The sequence below is a fragment of the Lepisma saccharinum genome, chromosome 14, assembly GCF_977018435.1.
Source record: "Lepisma saccharinum chromosome 14, izLepSacc3.1, whole genome shotgun sequence".
NCBI lineage: Eukaryota > Metazoa > Arthropoda > Insecta > Zygentoma > Lepismatidae > Lepisma > Lepisma saccharinum.
This window is the reverse complement of record NC_139242.1, coordinates 37,399,600-37,421,429: the sequence shown is the minus strand read 5'-3', so window position 1 is coordinate 37,421,429 and position 21,830 is coordinate 37,399,600. Positions and strand designations below refer to the sequence as shown.

The 21,830-nt window shown below is 39.4% G+C and overlaps 1 protein-coding gene across 1 annotated transcript in view; it reads right to left on the bottom strand.

The window, feature by feature from the left end:
• LOC145998798 (alkaline phosphatase-like) overlaps window positions 1–21,830 on the bottom strand; it is a 63,898-nt gene that overhangs the window by 14,522 nt on the left and 27,546 nt on the right. Inside the window, exons 4-7 of the mRNA XM_083135402.1 lie at window positions 21,381–21,544; window positions 19,934–20,147; window positions 12,845–12,978; window positions 6,339–6,537 (exon numbers count right to left, since the gene is read on the bottom strand). Coding sequence (XP_082991528.1) covers window positions 6,339–6,537; window positions 12,845–12,978; window positions 19,934–20,147; window positions 21,381–21,544 — 711 coding nt within the window. The remainder of the gene's footprint in view (window positions 1–6,338; window positions 6,538–12,844; window positions 12,979–19,933; window positions 20,148–21,380; window positions 21,545–21,830) is intronic.

The window sequence follows — 21,830 nt, the reverse complement described above, 5'->3', positions numbered from 1 at the left end:
ACACACACACACACACACACACACACACACACACACACACACACACACACACACACACAGAGAGAGAGAGAGAGAGAGTAAGGATGTAAGGCTCAATTCGAGGGTGCAAAATCATTGAAGACTGGTGGGGGTGAAGAAGATCTTATATATATATACAGGGTGTTTCTAAAGGTCGTTTACAACGCTTGGGAGGTGATTCCTCACACGAAAACAAGCAAAAAGTGTGAGTTCCATTTTTACGACTGAGGCTTCGTTTCCGAGATAGGAGCCTCGCAAAAGGTGAACGTCACACCTAACTGGGACGAATACTATCACAGATAGAGAGGCGGTTCCAAGGGAATCATCATGCAGGAAATGTCTTACATTACGATCGAAATGAGCTGGTGCCCAATCGTGTTGGTACCACATTTCTTGCTGCAGTGCCAAAGGTACGGTCTCCAACAGTTTAGGCAGAACCTCACTAAGAAATGCATGATATGTGCGACCATTCAGGCAAACAGGTAGAATGTATGGTCCAATTAAATGATCATATACTATCCCTCACAACACATTCACTGAAAACCTGTGCTGGTGATGGGCCACAAAAAGTGCATGTGGGTTGTCAAAGTCCCAGACATGACTGTTTCTACTATTGAAGACATCCATCCTGGTGAAAATGGCTTCATTTGTCCACAATACCTTTGCCCCGAAGTGAGGGTTTGTGTCCAGCTGATGCAAAAACCATTGGCAAAATTCCATACGAGGGCGAAAGTCACGAGGTAACAGTTCTTGTACTTTCTGCAGTTTAAAAGGGTGCATTCCTTCCTCTGACAACACTCGCCAAACATTCACATGAGACGTGTTTCGTGCCCGAGCGAGCACGTGCATACTGGTGCCAGGATGTTCTGCGACCGCTGTTAACACATTTTCTGCAAACTGATGTGTGCATACACTTCGGGGTCTTCCCACTTCTTGCCGCGGTGGTAACACTGACCCTGTTTCACACAGTCAACTGTCCACTACCTGAAAGAAGGCGTGAGACGGTAAACGTCTATGTGGAAAGCGTTCTCCATAAAGACGCCTTGCCTCACGGCTATTACCACGTGCCTCCCCATACACGAGATGCATGTCTGCTAGCTGCTGGGTCGTATACACAGCCATCTGTGTAATAGGAAGCTGCAACTGCAAAGTATCGTTTTTGTTTAACACTGGCACACTGCACAAATTGGCCGTATCACCGTAAGAACACCACAGACCAATTGTTGTGATACTTGCCCACTCCACCACGTCAACTTCTTTCAATACAACATACTAGTACTCTTCAATGCGTATGACAACCTAGAGCGAACTGCTGATCATATCCCAGCACCTGCAACATGACTGGGATGACTGCCGGAGAGAACCAACCCTTCGAGCTCCTCTCGCGGGTACAGCAGTCATGAAGGTCAAACGTAGACTACGAGAGCCAGACTTGCCTGCGCAACGCTTCCAAAACTGGTCTCTCTTACGTCACAGTGATCGCATGCAAACACTCTTGGAATTGCTCCCCACCCCCTTTGTGTGGTGAAAGTGACATCTTCAGTTGGTGTACAGTGACACGCACTGTCTGTGCGTAAGACATTGTAGCATTTGTTGTTTGTTGTGTGTGTGTGGGGGGGGGGGGATATTACGTAGTTGTCGCGTGTAAAAATACATGTTGTCGCAATCATCTGATATTGTGTTTTTCTTTCCCTCCTCCTGGTGGAGTAATGTGTCTCCGTATGCCACATGACATGATTCGTTCATTCATCGTGTGTAACTGTGGTATGCAACCGTGCTCAACTTTTCAGATTTTGTGTTCCGTGCTCATGTTTTGATGTTTGAGGTTGGGATGTGTTGTCTTTAACGCATTTCTCATTGTCACGGTCCTTCTTGCTGCGTTACATACCCTTTCCATGCATTGTTCGTGCTGGAAATCCCCAATCCCTTTCAGGACTCCATTCATTGCGCATGCGTGCAGTGAACTTTTCATAGTGACTTCTTCCGGACTGAGCACATACGATTCCTTGATGATTCCCTTGGAACCGCCTCTCTATCTGTGATAGTATTCATCCAAGTTAGGTGTGACGTTCACTTTGTCACCTTTTGCGAGGCTCCTATCTTGGAAACGAAGCCTCAGTCGTAAAAATGGAACTCACACTTTTTGCTTGTTTTCGTGTGAGGAATCACCTCCCAAGCGTTGTAAACGACCTTTAGAAACACCCTGTATATATATAAGATCTTCTTCACCCCCACCAGTCTTCAATGATTTTGCACCCTCGAATTGAGCCTTACATCCTTTCTACTGAAGTAAAGGAAGAAGTTAGAAATTTGGTTTAATTCCAATAAGATCACATTAAAAAAATTCCAATGTTTGCAGTCTTTCAAAGTTAACAATATATAGCATGGGTCCTGTGTTTCCAGAACCCCCCCCCCCTTCCCCTCCTGCCTCAATGCTGTAGGTTAGGAAATAGACTGGAAGGTTTCCTATTTTAAAGAGTTGTGTTACTGGAAGGGATATGTATGGCCCAGTATATGCACCATAATTACTCCAGGAGCGTGCACATACACATACACCCACCAAAAAAAAAGGAAGTGGCTGCAAGACGATAAAAAATTTATTTTGAGAAAATATCCTTGCTAATAAACTCAATTGTCACTTTATAATATTGTAACCTATATTTTCCTGACATAATTTTATTGCAACACCGTCATTAATATTAAAATTACAATTGAAACAAGCTTACATTATAAGCTATTACAAATTGCTTATATGGAATTCCTCTTCCATGATAAGAACACATACCTTTCTCTTTCATGCTATCAGTGGCGTAGCATGGACATTTCGGGTGGGAACGCCAAGTCCGAAGGAAGAGTCGGCCCTTTCTTGATTAATAATTTACTTATGGTATTAGTCGCCACAGGTATTATTTGCCTGAAGTAAGCTGGGTTTTCAATAAGACATCATCATTGCATGTTTTAGCTAGAAAATTAGATGCCTCACTATGCCACAGATGTTTTGAACTCTGGTGTTCTATACCTTTTTTTATATCTTTCTGCATGACGCAAGTCATTAAAAACCTACCTGAATCACAAGTGCCTCTGCACAACAGTAGACGTCATTGTTGTGGGCGATCCAACTACTGATTGATTTGGTTTATTTTACTTCGCTTTTCTACCACTTTTGGTTAATTGCGAATATGAATATGAGTGATGATATTCAGTGGCGTACGCAAGGGGGGGTTACCGGGTTTAAACCCCCCCTTGAGCTTTTGAAATATGGAAAATGCTGTAGAAAAAAATTAAAAATGGCTAATTTATCACAGTCAATGATCTGCGACAGTAGTAGTAGTAATAATAATAATAATAATAATAATTTGAATTATTATTCCCATGCAGCATGAAGAAAAACACAACATTCCAAACACAATCTTAGCGGCCGCAAAGTTCAATTTTGCAATTTCTTTTGCAAAAAGTCGCGCAGTGACTCTCGCGAGAAGTGTGAAAATTCCTTGCTTCGTCCTTATTGCAAACGTTCTTCCCGGTACTGATTTCACATCCCCTTGTGAACTCTCAAGTGATGCTGAGTCTACATCTACATCATTAAATAATGTTGAAGAAGTCCTTTGTGAATCACCTAGAAGTGATAAATGTGTTGGAATGTCTATAAACTTACTTTTCAACGAAAACATAGACTCAGTGGAATTTAGCAACATGTATTTTCGCGCTTCATCATCATCCTGGGTGAGTTCCATAGGTAAAGGTAATGTAAATTCCCCGTGCATATAGCACCGTGCCATGAAGGCACACATAGTGGTGTGGTGGGCCCCAAAGATTCTCTATCTCGAACTATTTTGCAGGTGATGTGATCAGCACCATGCTCCGGCAGCCTTCATCCCCCAAGGTTGCTCTCAGGTACCCATTGCTATGAGGCTGGGTGCGGAGAAAAGGCTGGATAAATTCCAACCAATTCCGGGAATCGAACCCAGATATCCCACGAAGTTGTCAGACTAGACCAGCACGGCTCCTTGAATGAGTTTCATATTTCGATTATTTCAATAAATTTAATATATTTGCTTGTTTTTATGGATTTTCTTCACACTTAAAATGTCTAACTTATCATATACAAATAACCGTTGACTAGACAATTATTTTGAAACAAAAGAAATGTAATTTTGTTCTATTTCTTTCATAAATAGCAGCTGCATTAGTAGTAATTATTAGTAGTAATTATTAGTAGTAATTAAACGAATTAATTAATTAATTATAAGAATTATTAATTAATTTATTATTATTATTATTAATTAATTAAAGTATAATAAAACAATGGTAATGTGAATTTGTAGAAAGTTTTCGAAATGACACCCCCCTTGATGAAATCCTGCGTACGCTACTGATGATATTGATGAAGGGACACTGACAAAGAACACCCGTGCTCACGCCGGGATTCGAACCAGGGACCTCTGTCGTCTTGGCGCACTGTGAAAAGCAGAGTGGATGATCCAAATATCGTACACTCTACTGACGTAACAGTGCCGATTAGTAATTCAGACCACTGTTTATTACATCTTGAGAATGCTGATAAACATTTTAAAATAATTTTCTCCAGAGACCATTCGATGTTAAGAGTTTTCAAATGAATGCTAAACATTTCCATTCACACAATATTAAGTAGTTAGATAATAACGAAAAAATACAATAAAAAAAATAATAGTTTTGCGGGTTAAGTGGTAGAGCAGCCACAGGCTGAATTTCTATCACGAGGACATCACCAACTTATTTGACAAAAACTGTGTTGATCTTTTAGTTTCTAATACACATCGCTGTTCGTGCGATAAATTATACAATGCAGTGGCCATTAAGAAGCAGTATATTTGAGATTGGTAAAGTTACGTCAGTCAATATTGCATATTGTAGCATCACACAGCACGAGTTGCATGAGCGCGAAGAGCGAAGAACCGGGTAGGAATTCTGCCGCTGTCGTCTGCTTCAGAAGGCAGGAAGGGTCACATGAACCAATCACGGTAGACCTCTTGTACGCCGGCGTAAGAGAGCCCATTTACGCGCGTGCTGTAGAAATGGAAGCTTTCCCTCCATAAAGGCAGTAAGGAATATAGGAGTCCTGTACGCCGAACCTGCTCGGCGTCCAGCTGGGAAAGGCATTGAAAAGAGATGCTAGAACGAGTGTTGAGACTGGAGCGTTGCAAGCGGATCGCGAAAAATAGCCATTATAATGCCATGAAGGTCAAACATATATGAAATTAGTCACGTTTTACTTTATAATCACAGCATTTAAGCATTTTGAAATTTTAAATCTGGGAACGCCGGGCGTATGGGCGTACTATAACGCTACGCCACTGCATGCTATTACATTCCCCTGTGCTTATATCTATTCATGTTTGTTGGCATCAATTGAGTTATCTGCCTCAAATGTTCTCAATGATTGGCTGAGCTACAGTGTGTCATGTAATCATGGACATTTGAGTTTTGACAACTCCATTATCTTTCGATGTATTTTTACAACTCAGAAGCGTCCATGATTGTACAACTATGCTTGAAGCTAATAACAGTAATAATTATTATCAAAAGGCCAAGTTTTAACCCTCAAAACTTCTGTGAAGTCCATGCCATGCCAGTGTTACAAGATAATGAATATTACATGCAATGTAAAAATCACACACACAAAGTTGGAAGTATTGCTGCTTCTTTGCCTCATAAATTTGCAATATTACTTAATTTTTCACATCAAAGGTGGTTTGTTTAAGCTAGAAATGATATTATTTGTTTTTACATAGGTATCATATTGACTTCACAAGTTGGTCTGAATACTGAAAGGGTTGGACGTAATGCAGTGGTTCCCAAAGGACTAGATATGGCACCCTGGGCACTGCGAAATGTTCCAATATTTTCACTGAAATGATATGATTGTTCCAAATAAGTGCTTATTTAGTACTCTTTACTTGTAAAGTGTTTCTAAATTTGAAATACGTGTTTATTTATTAACTTAAGACAAGCAACCTTACCATACTAACAGTGTTGCAAGTTTTAGGTAGGCCTACATTCTGACTTGGGCGCTGAAGAAAAATCTTGAAACACTAAGGGTGCAGTGAAACGAAGAAGTTTGGGAACCACTAACGTAATATATAGGAAAAGAATGTCGTGACTCAAAAAAAAATTGGTCACGCAAGATCCCTTTGAAGTGCAAGGCTTTGAATATTTTTTAATAACGTTCTGGGAATGATTTCAGTGAGATTTAAAAGCTCTTTTATGTACATTAGAAGAATGTACGTTTTTCTTTCATAGAGCCACGTTACTGCAAAGTATAACAATCACAAACATACCTAGTATATCATTGCCTCGAGTTGGATAGCCACCCATCGTCATTGTGTGCGAGTGGTCGCTTGTCACAAGTACAAGAGTTTGCTGTAGGTTTACTATCCGCAGTGCTGTAAAGATGGCATCATCAAACATCGATGTCTCCTCAAGTGCTTTTCGTGCAAAGCCTGCATGATGTCCGTGATCTATTCGACCACCTTCAACCTGCAATGTGATCAGAAGTTTAATTTTTTTGTTTGTTTATCCCTGCTTAATAGCATTAGCACAGTTATATTTTTGTTAAGCCAAGGAAGCTCTTTCCCTCAAAATGCAACTTTTGTTTAAGATTGTTTACATTTAGGTAGAAGTTTTATAAAAGTTGACACAACCTCTGTTTTTTTACAAGGGTTGGATAAAAAGTAATGGCAACACTGGTATAATTGGTACTTGACTGTATTGGCAGAGGAGCACGTGTTACATTCCTTCAAAGTAATCGTCCCTCATCTCTACGACCTTCTGTCACACGTATGGAAGACGTCGTACATCGTCAGCGCGTCCATTTCTGTCGATGTCCCGCAGTGACGACCCTACAGCACGTATGATGGCTTCGCGCGTGTCGTAGTGCTTCCCGCCCAGTGGTTCCTTCATTTTGACAAAACGGTCGTAATCACAAGGTCTCATACCGGTTTACCGGTGAATACGGCAGATGTTCCAGTACCTGCCACTACCAGTTATGCAGGAGCACCGTCACATTGTGCGCAGTGTGACACCTTGCATTGTCAAGCAGGATGATGGGACACCGTGCCGTCGCTTCCTTCTTAATGCGAGACGAAGGTGGTGTTGCAAGAAGGTGCAGTAGTAGGCTGAGTTGACCGTCTGCCTGAGAGACGTTTTTCTTCTTACCTAAACATATTGTTAGGGCGCTTGCACTCTCGTCCTCTGCTTCAGAGCACTGCTGTTATTGACTGAATAACATACAATCGCTCCCACTCACTATACTTCCTCGTCTGACATTCCTTTATCAGCCACGAAACGCTTGTGGCGCTGTGACTCACCCCTTTCACGGGACAGCAGTGTTGCCATTACTTTTTATCCAACCCTTGTAAATGGTTCTTGTGATGATGGTTCATTCAAGTATTCTACAACTTTTTCATTCATTTATCATGGTAGGATTAACTTGAAAAAGTTCTGGAAAACTAGAATGAAAAGTCGCTAGAAGAAAATTTTAAGTTATTTTTCATTCACTCATAATATTTCAAACAATAGAACCTTCAAGAAATACTTTATTAGAGAATCAAATTGAAATGATATGACTAGTGTAGAGATACATAATTTTTTTTGCGAAAACTTCTTTAATAAAAAAATTGACATAACACTTTCTTGTATCACCTTCAAGTGATAGCACAAAACACTTTATAGAGAGTTTACTTTCTTTTTACGCATTTCAGGTAATTTAGTCTGCACATAGCAGTGTTTAATTTATATATAGAATGAACCACTTTCACAAGGATACCTGTAATACTATTCTTGTTCTGCAACAGCTAAGCAAATCATAAGCAATTTACAGTACAGATATACACTCTGTAAAGAAAAAAATAGCGACACTTGCTTGGATATGGTTTTCACAAGATTCATTAACCAAAATGATTTTGTACATGAATTCCTGTTAACATTACAATGCATATTCGCAATGAGCAGTCCAACCTTAACTGCATACGCCACAGTTTCAGCTTATTGACATGACTATAATGAATGTATATGCATATATAACTAGCTGTGTGTGTGTTTCTATAAAAAAGCCTTTGTAGAGAGTAATACATAAAAGTCAAAGAAACAATAAGAATAGCACAAAACAAAAAAAATAGAATATCTTAAGAGTAAGACATATTGTGTATGACCACCATGGGCCTTCTGCAGTGCAGCCAATCGTCGAGGCATGCTGGTTACAAGGTTATGGCAAAGTGTAACCTCAATTTCATGGAACCAAACCCGGATTATCTGTTCCATGAGTTCCCTCCTATTTGAGAATGTCTTGTTATGCAGTCTTCTGTTCATAATGGCCCACAAATTTTCAATGGGATTCATGTCAGACGAGTTTGGAGGCCACCAAAGTCTCGAAATACTCATGTCCTTGAACCACATATTGGCGATTTTTGCTCGGTGATATGAAGCATTATCGTCCTGGAAAACAAAGTACGAGTTCATATTTTCTCCAGAAAAGTAGTCTCTAGCTGTTGTAAGAACTTTATGTTCCAGAATTTGAAGATATTTTCGTGCATCAACTGACCCTTTACATATCTTCATCCTTCCAACGCCTTGAGCAGTAAAGCAAGCCCACACCATCACTCCGCCTCTGAATTTTGCATCTCTGAAACACAATCCTTTTCAAGTTCCTCGCCCTTTCGCATCCACAACTTCACACCACCATAGTTTCCCACAATTCTAAATCTCTTTTCGTCGGAGAAAATGACGTGCTTCCACTCATCTTCAGTCCAACTTAAATATCGCCTCACAAACTCGCATCTTGCTGCATGGTGTGCTTGTGTCAGCTTCAGCTTCTTATGCGGTTTCTTCTTCCCAATGCCCACTTCGCGCAGTCGAGACAATACAGTTGCATGGCTGACTGCAATTCCAAGGTCATTTCTAATTACAGAAGCGAGTTGCCGGGAACTCATTCCTCGATTCTGCAGTGCTGTTGTTTTCATTTTCCGATCTACTCTGGGTGATGTTTTCCTTTTTCTACCACACTGTGACGATTTGTTATGCTGGTTTTGCTTGAGAATTACTCTTCCTGCTGTTGAATGTTGGATTTTGAGTATTCCACCAATCTCCCTGAGAGATTTACCTTCGCTGTGCAAAGTAAGAATTTTGCCTTGCTTGTATGGCGACAAGTCACATTTCTTACCCATTTTACTTGTTTAGAACACACACACAGGCCCGTAGCAATAAGGGGGAGCAGGGCCCCCCTCCTTATAGCCTGCTTTGCCCCCCTGTGAAAAATACAGTACACATTCCTACCTGGAATTCTCACTAATCTTTACAATTATATCATGTGTTACTCTAGCAACATAACAAAGATTTTGTGATTTATTATATTAGTGTGTATGGGATTCCGTATAATGTCGTATCTGGGGGGGAGGGGGATTCCCTTCCAGATTCAGACTTCGGTAAATGATTTCGCAATTTTCAGTATCTAGAACAGTTGTGGCATTTTGAGTATTTTTGTATTAAAGGTGCCTAATGTGTTCGGATGTTTTTCTTGGATGTGTTGCTATGAAGTTTGAACTGCTTAAAGTTTTGTTTCCCAAGTCTACCTTTTGTTAATAGTGATGCATGTGGTAGAGAGAGGGAGTGAATATTTGATTTCTGTTACTTAGCGTTGCTTTTCTGCCACTTCTAGCTAATTGCAACAATGAGTAATGACGTGAAATTGATAGAGACACTCATAAACAGTGCCGCAACCACAGGTGTGCAGATGGCATTGCCCCCCCCCCCCCCCCGCCTGCGACCTTGGACGGAAGTCGGAAGTTCATTCTAGGGGAAGCAAACATTGAAGCAGAAAAAAACAAGACTAGGAGAATCTAAGAATAGCAGGACAATTGGATACTCATGATGGAATTAGTTTTTGCGTGTTCCTTGCATTTTTCTTCCAGACGGTCAAGGGCACTTGCAAGGGGCACAGAATGTCAATTGCCCCTATCGATTTCAAAATTTATACAAATAAAAATACATTTCGTAAAATTTTCTTGCTCGCTTCGCTTGCAATGTCTGCTGTTCTTATAGTCCAAGTTCAGAGCTAAAGCTATGGGGCGGCAGGAGTCGGCCCTGGGAGCCAAACGATCTATTTGAAAAAAATGTTAAACAGAATACCATGGCGCTCCGTAAATTATTGGGCCCTATTAAAACAATTTCTTTCTATGAAACTTAATATGAAATATTAATGATGACACTGTAATCCAAGAAGTCATTGATCAATCAGAGGATTCCTATTTGTTTGTCAGGTGTCAAAACATGTATTTCAACTATAATAAAATACAATTCACACAGTATTTTGCGAAATGGATAACTTAACCAGTAGGCAAACATTGTCTGTAGTGATGCAAGAGTCTCTCCTTTGAAGGAAATAGAGTCCGTGGTGGACTAAGGACTCATGTTTTAATGTTTTATCAAGTTCATTTTTACACAATTCATCAAAGTGTAGATAATATGTAACCATTATTATTTAATTAATTTGATTTGCCCGACCCTGTGGCCGAGTGGTTAGCACATCGCGCTGCGACTCCAAGGGTCCCGGGTTTGAATCCCGGTCGGGCTTGGTTGTTTGTGAATGTCCATTCATCAATTTCATCATTTCATCACTCATCCCCATCTTCGCAAATTAGCCAAGAGGCACAAAACGCGAAGTAAAATAAACTAAATCAATCAATCAAATTAATTTGATTTTTCTTGCATAACACAACACAATGGTGTTGTTGGATTCTCGTTAGATTCCTTTGTGCGTAAAAATCTTGCATACTGGAAACTAGAGGGAAACATTATCAAGCACGATTTATAAAGGGCTCCCTTAATCAGTTGCAGAGAGGCCCAAATCTATTGCTAGTCCATATTAATTTGCCTATTAACATTATTGACCTGTAAATATAGATACAGTCACTATTAGCCTATTTATGTTAAACTTTATATTGTTTAGCAATCTGTAAAGGTCATCATCGAAATATTGCTATTTGATGTTGCTGGAAGGTTTTTTTTTGTTTGTTGCAGTTTCAAGATATCAACCCTTTTCTGATACTTATATCTTTTGGGGGAGGAGAAAAAAGTGCCTCTGTGTACCCTGCTATATCTGCCAATGCGACACAATATATTAAAAATTTGCCCCCTTGACTTCGCCCCACCTACAAAGAATTCCTGGCTACGGGCCTGCACACACAGCAACAATATCACACAAAAACACTTGACACTGTACAAACAATGAGAAAGCACAGAACAGTCACTAAGTGCTGTTTACCTTGGCCTACACACCACAACTGCAATGCAGAATTTTCATGACGATAACTGATGAGGCGATTTCAGCGCCATCTGGCAGGAATATTACTGATACACAAACATTTGACTAGTGCCGTTCGTGACTACAGGTGTCACAGATTACACAACAAAACTATCCTACTCTTCCTTTCCTTTTATTTATTTTCTAGCGGGCTGAAACTATGGTTTTCTGTGTAAGTTACTGTGAGAATTGAGGTGTCGCTATTTTTTCTTGTATCACTCATGCATGGTGGCTGGCAAAAGACTGGTGAGTAACTCCAAGGTACAAATAGTTTCTACTTTCAAAAACAAAATAATGTTAAGATAGAAAAACTGTCACAAGTAATTTATTTTATACTCTAAAATTTACAGCATACTCTTGAATGTGGTCTTATCAGGAGAAAGTAGTTTTTAAAACAGATTTTGACATCACTTTTTTATGGTTTGGCAAGTGGTGGAAACAACTGATGGGACAACATAAGAACAACTTCAATTTGTCAACCAACATAAACCAAACCTTTCTTGCATAAAAACTTTTAGTTGTCCCAGTGGTTCTGGTTACTTGCGAGTGGAATTCTGATTTAGCATTCCAGAATTTACATTTTATCAATCTTCATAGTCCCAAAAGAGCAAAATGTAAAAATTTCCCAGATTTTACATTTTTTTCCCTATGTTTTAAGTTTTAATTTTGGTCCCTTGAAATATGTAAAATTTAGTTCTGCTGTATTCACAAAAATAATTTTGAATTTAAAAGAAAATGTTTTGGTTATTTACAAGAATACATACAGTTTAGGAAAAAAGAAGTGCTAGGCTTCATTCCCAGGGTTGTTAAAGGTTCAGGAATTGTAAATAAATTCAATTCCGGTCTGGAAGAGAAAATCGAAAAGTGTAAATGGGTTCTGGATTGTAAAAAAACTTTTTATCTTTAAAGCATTTCAATTCGGTGCCGGAACCTTTTTTCCAGATCAATTTAAATGTGGTGAAACAGTATGCAACCTGGACTAAATCTAAATTGTGCGAGAAAGAACGTTCCGGTCCTGTTACAGAACCCATTAGAATTTATGAGTTCCTGCACCTTTAACAACCCTGTTCATTCCATCATTTTCCACTCATAAAGTTTTCAAGAACACAGATCACACAATGTAGTATCACAGGTTCACGATGGTTTGAAATCTTTGCGTATTGAGACTGAAGCACGGACTGAAGAAACTTTTTGCATTTAGGTACTAAAAACTAGATTCTTTGAACAGCAACAACATCGTACATCTGTCAAATTTTGGTGGCACTACCCCTTCCCCAAAATTAGGGGATACAATCAAACCCTCCTCCCCTGCCCTGTTGCTTAGCCACTAATCTAGTGGAAAACAAAGAATTCACAGCTTCCTCGACTATTTCAAGGGTTAGGACTCCCATCTGGACTCCACATACAAATAGAAGACATGTTAACTGATAGATGTTACACCATGAAGGCTTTAGTATTTAAATTAAAGTGAAATGGAAGTATACTTACCATAAGGAAAAAGCCAGTGGGATTTTTTTCAAGTATCCTGATGGCAGTTTCTGTCATTTGTGCAAGAGAAGGTTGACCTTCAGGTGTCCTGTCCCTTTCATAGTCATATGCCATGTGTGTGTTTGCAAAAATTCCTACCACAACAGAAAATAATTGAAAGTATTTAAATTCTGAACGTAAAAATACAGTGAAAATGATCTACCACACATACTAGTGATACTCTTTTCTAGAGTCAGCGCAACAATAATAGCTACACATGAAAGTGCTTATGTTGCTGATATAGAATATCTAGTGAAGGTGAAAATTTCCATATAATCTGAAAGTATTGATTATTGTGCCACTGCTCTACCAAGAAAAGAAAACCCCCTCTGGCATTGTCATTGAATATTCAACCATAAATGAGTGAAGGGAACATGCTTACCATATAATTTACATGAATTAACAAATCTCTAACTACACCTGGTAATCAGTTTATTTTTGCAGCTTTTTTTTTTTTTTTTTTTTTTTTTTGTTGTTGTTCATCCGTTTAGAGGGTTATATCCCTCTCTTCGGTACGTGCTAGATACTTTTAAATATATAATAATAATAATAGATAGGCTAAGTGCACTTTTTCTATTTTTGGGATTATGAAATGAACACTAACCTAGTCTTGAAATGATCTTGGATTTTCATTGCTATATTATATAACACCCTACTTTCATTCTTATGTTAGTAAATAAATACCCTTTCTTGTAGTTTGATTATTAGTTGCAATATGAAGGGTATAAATGTGGTCGTAATTGTGGTGGATGATGAATGGTGTATAGTTCATAATCAGGATGTCTGGGCCCGATAGTCAGAGTATACAGAGTTAAAAGATGTTGTAATGGAGTATACAATCTGTACGGGTAACAGTCGTGTATTGCATCTTCACGGATTGTGTGAACCAACGGTGGGTGTTCTTTGTTCATCCTGTTATTTATATATTCTTTTCGCAATGCCTCTAGGTGAAGTGTTATATGTGGAAAACTTATTCGTGTATATAAGAGTCGAGTTGGACTTGGTAGTTTGATTCTGTATGCCAGTCGACATGCATGTCTCTCTATGATTTGTAGTCGTTCATAGAACGAGTCCTCTGCTGAGAGCCATGCTGTATGTCCATACGTAAGTACGGGCCGAAGAAAGGCCAGATAGGTATTTAGGAGGATGTTTGCTCGAAGTCCCCAATTCATGCCGACAAGTCTCTTCATCAGCTGTAGTCTGTTTTTGGCTTTCTTTTTGATGTTCTGCAGGTGTGGTGTCCATGTTAGTTTTGTGTCAAATATGACACCAAGATATTTAACGCTGTTGGTAGGAATTATGCGTGTGCCATGGATCTTAAGATCTAACATACTTGGATTTCTTTGTATCCGTGAGCGACATCCGGTAGGAAGAAATATTATGGCTTGAGTTTTTGCGCTATTGATGGTGAGTCTCCAAGTGTCGCACCATCGTTGAAATACATTAATAGCTGGTTGCATAATGCGATTTATTGCTTGAATTGTAGAACCACAAGCCAGTAGAGCTGTATCATCAGCGTATTGGTATGTTGACACCTGAGAGAATGTTGGCATATCTGCGACATAAAGTAAGTAGAGCAATGGAGATAATACCGATCCTTGCGGTACTCCGGCGTTCAAGAAGATATAGTGAGACAGATTGTTATTTATTGTTACATATGCCATTCGGTTGGTAAGAAAGTTGAAATTTAATCGAATGTAACAGAAAGGAAGGCGAAACTTATGCAGTTTATATATGAGGCCGGTGTGCCACACTTTATCGAATGCCTTTTCAAGATCGAATAGTATTAAACAAGAGGGTTTAGATGTATTGTACTGGTTGTAGATTCGATTTGAGAGTCTTAGTAGGTTATCCAAGACGCTAAAGTGTGGCCTAAATCCGGCTTGGTGTATCGGGAGAAAATTATTTGACAATAAGTGAGAGTGTAATCGGCTGACTAAAATTTTTTCAAGGATTTTGCTGAGTGTTGATGTTAGTTGTATAGGTCTATAGCATTTTGGATCTGTACGATCTTTATCAGGTTTCGGAAACATGAGTACCTTCGACACTTTCCATTCGACAGGGTAATATCCAGTGCGAAGGATTAAGTTGTATATCAAGGCGAGAAATGACAACATTGCTAATGGAGCTTTCTTTATCAAAACATATGTGATGGAATCAAACCCTGGGGCAGTGTTTCTTTTGTTGCGGACTGCGTTTGTTATATCATCTGTGGTAATTAAAGTAGTAAGAGGGTGATTTGCGTTGATAGCATGATGAAAACTGGGTTGCAGTTGTCTATTTTCAGGATGTACCTTCCTTGTTATTTGAGATTCTAATCTGCTATTAGGAGCAAGCGGAAGCGGAGGAGTAAATGTGTCTTGGAGAATCTGTGCAAATTCATTTGCCTTTTCGTAATCATTTGTAAGAGCTTGTTGTTGTGAGAGAAGAGGATACGTAGTACTTGTATGTTTTCCTGTAAGCATATGAAATCGTTTCCAGAATTTGCTAGGATGGCTTTCAGCATCAAGGTGATTGCAAGTGTCGATCCACTGACGTTTTTTGTGTGCCTTTATGTAGTTATGGACAGTTCTTATCCATTGACGGTGAACTCGCAGACATTCAGGATTCCTTGTTTGTACGTATTCCCGATAGGCACGACGTGATGCAGTTACTAGATGAAGGTATTTAGGTGGTAGTTTAGGTTTAAAACTGTTCACAGTTATCTGTGGAATATGTGTACTTGCTGCTTGTTTGACTTCTGACGTGATGTTTTCTACAGCCTTATCTAATTCGTTAGAGTTCGTTGGAGGGGTGAGATTTTGAAAGACAGTGGAGAGATCTTCTTGATAACCTTCCCAATTTGCTCTGTTATAATCGTAGATCCGCTTTGGAGGAACCTGTTTGTGTTGAGTATAGTGGTGCACTGGTAGAGTTATTTTAATTGGTGCATGATCACTTCCTATCGGTGCAAGGACTTCTATGTTAATTTTGTCAGCTAAGGAAGGTGATACAAAAACTACATCGGGGGTTGTGTTACTCTCTGGACGAGTTGCAGATGGTAAATCTTGAAATATACCTGTAGTATTATTATCGATGGTAGTGTGGAAAGCTGTTCGTTCTGCATTTGTTCGACTATGTATATTAATATCAGCTAGTATGAAGTAGTGACGGTATGTAGTAGCGATATAAAGAAAGAATTCCGTAGGTAGAGGGCTAGTGGGTCGTATATATACAGTAGCCAATGTCACATTTATACTTTTGAGATAAAGTGTGGCAATAGAATATTCTTGGTATGGAAATTGAGGTGGTAATATATTTGTTCTATAGGGAAATTTTGGTTTGATCCCTAGGGCTACTCCACCACATAATCGTTGCGCCGTTGTAGGACCAGGTGTATGTAGCAAGGAATACCTGGGTATGTAAAGGGGTGTGGCTTTGGGGATACGGGTTTCATTCAGTGCAAAGAAATGAATGTCTTCTTCAAGGAGAAGTTCCTGGAATATAGCTTTATGTTTCGGTAGAGAACGGATGTTCATAAATAGGAAATTATATTGTATATAGCCCGCCATAATTATATAAATAACAGTTAGGTTTCTAAACTTCAGTTTCCAGTGGTACAATTTGAAAATGTACATGTGGACCAGAATATGTAGCGAACAGGTGGACACGAAAAAGAGTCTTAGCTGTCTGTACTATCTGTTGTAATATATGTTGGCGTAGAAATGGGTGGATATTTTGTAGGGTTAATGTTTGAAATCTAAGTAGATCTTCAACAGTCACTGGTTGTTTTAGAGAGTTCTGTGGTGGAGTTTTAGAGTCCATAGTTCTTAATGGTACAGTTAGGTCAGGGCGTGAGGCTTCGGGGTTTGGGCGTGCAGCACAACGGTAACTATATGAGGGATGAGCCTGTTTGCACGTGTTACATTTGGGTGGTGCATTCAGATTTGTGCACTCTTTAGTCGTGTGTTGGCCAGAACAATAGCCACAGATAGGTGTTTCGGGGCAATTTGCCGTAGTGTGGACGTTGTATTTCTGGCAGCGTTCACATCGTAACGGGAGAGGTGCCCTTGAATGCGATGGTTCAACCCTATGTCGTTGGCGATATATATAAGCCCCTTCATGAAGTAAGCGATCGATCGTGCTGGAACAATCTGTTATTACTCGCATCAGGTAAGTTGGTCCGTTGTTGTTTTGGATTCGAACGCATTTTATAACTTCATGCCCTTCCAAACGTAGTTCTTCTAATACTTCTTGGTCAGCGAGTTCTGGATCTACGCCTTTAATAACGACTGACATATGAGGTGGTTTGTTTGGGGGTGGTGATTGTTTGGCAGTTTTGGGTGTCAGTTGGGATAGAGCAGCCTGTGGTCCAAAAATTTCGAACGAAACTTTGTTTCTCAAAGTGGATAGAAATTGCGGATCTCTGGATTTGATAATGATGCCATTTCTGGTGAATATAATTTGTTCTACTTGTGCTTGGGGGAGGTATTTTTGTAACTGTTGAAGGAGCAACTTAGGAGTTCTGTACTTGGGGTCGTAATTTTGTAGTAGGAAGTTGTAGACAGTGGAATTTTCTTCAGTTCGGCCATCAATTTGTGTGGTATCTCTGGGATTTAACTTTGGATTGCGTGTTTGTTCTTGATATTTTTGTTTCTTTTGTAGTTGAAGAGGAGATCGAGAGCGATCCCTGGGTGTTTTTGAATCGGCTGAAGTGCTTCTTGAGTTGCCTCGGTCTTTATTTTGGATTATCCTGTCTCGAGAGTTTGCACCCCCAACTTGTTGGGGGAGCCCGTTATGCATGGTGAGCAGAGGGAGGCAACCTAGTAATCCTTTTCGAAGACGAAACAATTAGGAGACAGAGTTATTTCAGGTGTTGCAAAATAAGCAAAGTACAAGGTGCTGCAAACGTGGATTGTAGCACAGTTCGCTTCTAGTTAAGCAGAGGACAAAGTGCTGCAAACGTGGATTGTAGCACAGTTCGCTTCTAGTTAAGCAGAGTACAAAGTGCTGCAAACTTTGCACGTGATGGAGAGAGTCAGAGTCAAAGTCTCGGAACAGACACTTACCAAACAAGTTTTTAGAACCAAACAGCCAATGGGAAACGAGGACAGAAACCAGAGCCAACGAAAGAAAGAAAGGATTGGTATCTCTAGCTACTGTGACCAGAGCTCCAACGGTGAATGTTTGGGGCTACAACCTAGTTGCGGCCACCTGAAAAGTGTCGTTCGAGCTAGATATCCCTTCGCAGCAAGGCGTTCAACAAAGTACCTCGGGAACACCAAACCACTGTGTAGACTGCAATTACCTCCAGTCGTCCGTTCCAAACGTACTGAAATTACAGTCACAGCGAATGTTCCAAGGGGGTTTTCTCTCGACGCACTGACGTGATTTTTGCAGCACTTAGCTCCTGATTATATAGTGTGGGATAAAAATATTTATCATGGGAGTTTCACTTGTATTCAACGTATTTCATTTTCTGATCTTCCTTACAACTTCAATATTCACACATCTTTCGAAGGAAAATAAAACACATTTTTTCACTAATTACAATCGAAGTTATCCTTATTTGTGTTACTAAAAGTTATGTTTGTTTTGCATTTGAGTCACACTGCCATCTAGTGTACGCTGTAGGAAATATAAGGTTTGGTGGTTAGTGCACATACAAATTCAGATTAAACAAAACACTCTGATCTGACGCTTGTAGCGCTCATGGTGGTGACCATCCAAACTAAAGCGTATTCAGTGGAATGTTTTTTTTGTAACATTGATGCAACGTTATCACAACGTTGTTCCCCTACATACAACATTCATCATAAATACAACATACATACAACATTGTGGCAACGTTAGTGTGTTGACTGAGAATAGATTGTATTATAATCGTGAAAAGAAAAACTACACATTAGACCTTCCTGATGGCTTAGTGGTAATTCCGTCGCCTTGTAATCAACTGGTCCCAGCTTCAGTACCCCATGGAGGCACATTGCATGGTGGTTCGTATCCCACTTTAAACTGTAGGTCCAGTTCCGATCTGTGCATAAAATGGGCTTAACCCTCTGTTAGACATATGGGGTACACAGGTGTCTCCCAACAATATTCATTGCGAGATTGCAACACTTTGAACCATACTGCACATGAGTGCTTTTGTGTAACTGAACGTTCCTTCTGTTTCTTTGTTCTAAGCACAGTTGTGCAGTTCTGCTGCACTTGTAAGCCACATAATATTGCAATGCTAATGTCACTCGCATACTTGACATGACATGCCTAACAGAGGTTTAAATAAAAATTCAATTTAATTCCTGATCTGTACACAGCAAAAGCTGAAGCCTAACATTTAATGTTATTGTATTTTTTGACCATGAAGCAAGGAAAGGGAGTTGTAAACATGGTAACATGAAAGTATTCAGATGCAAGCGAAGGGGCACATTTTAGTTTGCGAGTTGGCCAAATCCTATGTTTTCTTGGTTCAACTGTAAAGTTGAGGTTCAATTGTTTCAAAAATAGTTTAAGAAAGAATAAGAACCACAGATCTACTTGAATGCAGTTTTTTTTTGGGAATATTCTCAGTTTAAAACATCTATCATCTACAATGGAGCATTTGCATCTAATTTAAATACATATACACCTTTCAGCTGTTCTATGGCAAGCATTCTCCTTCATTTTTTGTCTTGAACCTGTATGATTAATAAAAATAAATAACCCATCGTGCTACAGTCGTTGAGGGCCAAGGCCTAACTACCAACTGCCGGCCACAGGAGATCATCCAATCAATTACAGGGTGATGTGTGGTCAGCACGACAAACCCCCAGTCGTTGTTGTTGGTTTACGTGACCAGGTTAGGCAACTCATTTGTAGCTCCCTAATTTCCTCATGATGGTGGGTGGCCACCTATCCCATACACAGGCCAAAATCTCAAGAGAAAAGTTGTTATGCTTCCCCCAAGGAGACTTGAACCTGTGTGTGTCGTGTAACCTGAGCCCAGAGTCTGTCGCCTTAGACTCTATGGCCACGGTTCGGGACTCTCTGATTAATATAGTGTCAAAATTTGGATTACTGGAACAAAAATACCTAAGACATATTCTGTATTTTGAATGTCCAGAGCCTCCAAGTCTTTTGTTGAATTCAGGTACTTGTAAGTCATTCCTCTTTGTTCCTTATCATTTTCCCACTCAGCAATCAGATTTTTTCCATCTTGACGAATGCATTCCTCCGGGTCAATGGGATCAGAAGCTGTTGCTGTTGTATTGTGTTTTAACATTTGTCTTCCTCCACCCATGATCACCTGTAAGATACCATTAATAGAACATTAATTATTTTTAAACCGAAAAAAAAATAAGCATTCACTGGAAGTCTGTGATAATGAAGTGATACTTCCACATGTAAATGGTATTTGATTCTTGTGTTATTTTTCTTATTTTACACCATTTTTCTGTCTCTTTAGTCCATTGCAGTTATGAGGATGAATAGCGATTAGATGAAACTGATGAAGAAACATCCATGCTTAAACCAGGACTCAAATCAGAGACAATCAGTCTTTTTTTTCATTCTTGAAGGTATTTATTAAAGTTTGATTTGGGCAATAATGCATGTGTACAAACTACAATCTATCCACTTCTTACTGATTTTTGGGGGGTAGGGAAGAGCTGCTTCCCTCAGGGTTTGCAAACTGGACATATATTTTAAATTTTAGGTACGTTAAAACCTAGTTATAAAATAACTTTTGAGATATAATCTGTACAAAATTTGTATGAAATATGTTTTCTGATCACTCATAGTGCTGAAACAAGCCCTTAATGATTGATTGATTTGTATATTATGGGCACTTCAGCATGGGCTATTTCAGCCCATCACGTTATAAGGGGATAAACCCCTTAACTAAAACAAAAATAAGGGTAGGTCTAAATAGAACAGGCTTCTTAAAAGTTCCTTAGTCAATTTTTGAAACTAATTCATTCATTCACAACTAAACAAGAACTAAAACTTTACTGTCTGCGATGACTAAAATGTCCTTACCTAGGTTAAAAGCTGATGTTGTAAAAGGGCACTCAGCACACACACAGTCCTACGAAGATTATACTGGATGTAGGTCCAGACACCAGAACATCGTTTTCCTGCAAGAAGCAGTTACCGGGATATACTATGTACTATGTGGGTGCCTTACCAGAATGTCACCCCTTAACTAGCAAAAAGTTATCAAGAACAGTTCTCTGTCCTTGATGGTCCCTATACTGTTAGATTTTGTCAGTGGTTAACGTGAAATACTGTGCTTGTTTGTGTATGTGTATGTTTGTGTGTGTGTGTGTGTGTGTGTGTGTGTGTGTAAAACAATCCATAAAAATTACACAATACTAATGACTTCGGAATGCAGAATTTTTACAAGAAGATGTTTGTCTTTTTACTTTTCCAAACTTAAAGGCATCGCGTTTGCTAATGGCAGCCCTATACTCAACCTTATTTATTTTTCTACAAGCATGTTCTTGCCTGACTTATCAATTTAAACCTTCCCCCAGCTTACCTTAATGTTTATCCCAGGTTCATCTTCCACCAGTTGCCTTGCTATATCCTTACACATTGTCTTAGCAGCTCCCATTTCCCCATCACACTCCCAGTGCCGGTCAGCGGAATGGGCATACAGAGAGGCAGGCGTGGCATGGGTCACATGAGTTGTTGTTACAAATCCTGAAATTACAAAAGAACTTGAGGTAAAGGTAAAGTTTTCCCTTATAAAAACTGAAATGAGTCAAGGAACGTATAAAAAAGTGAAGCACATTTTCAGATAGAATTATTATTAAAAAGCGAGGTAAATATCACTACACCTTGTTTTTGTCCATGCAATGTTTGGACCTCTCAGCTCAAGGTGCAGCTGATCACTTCAGTAGTCATGATGAGGACGTCAAGTTTTTAAAACCTTTAAGTTCATTTTAACTATATTAACTATGCTTTAACCCTTCCATGACTCATTCTT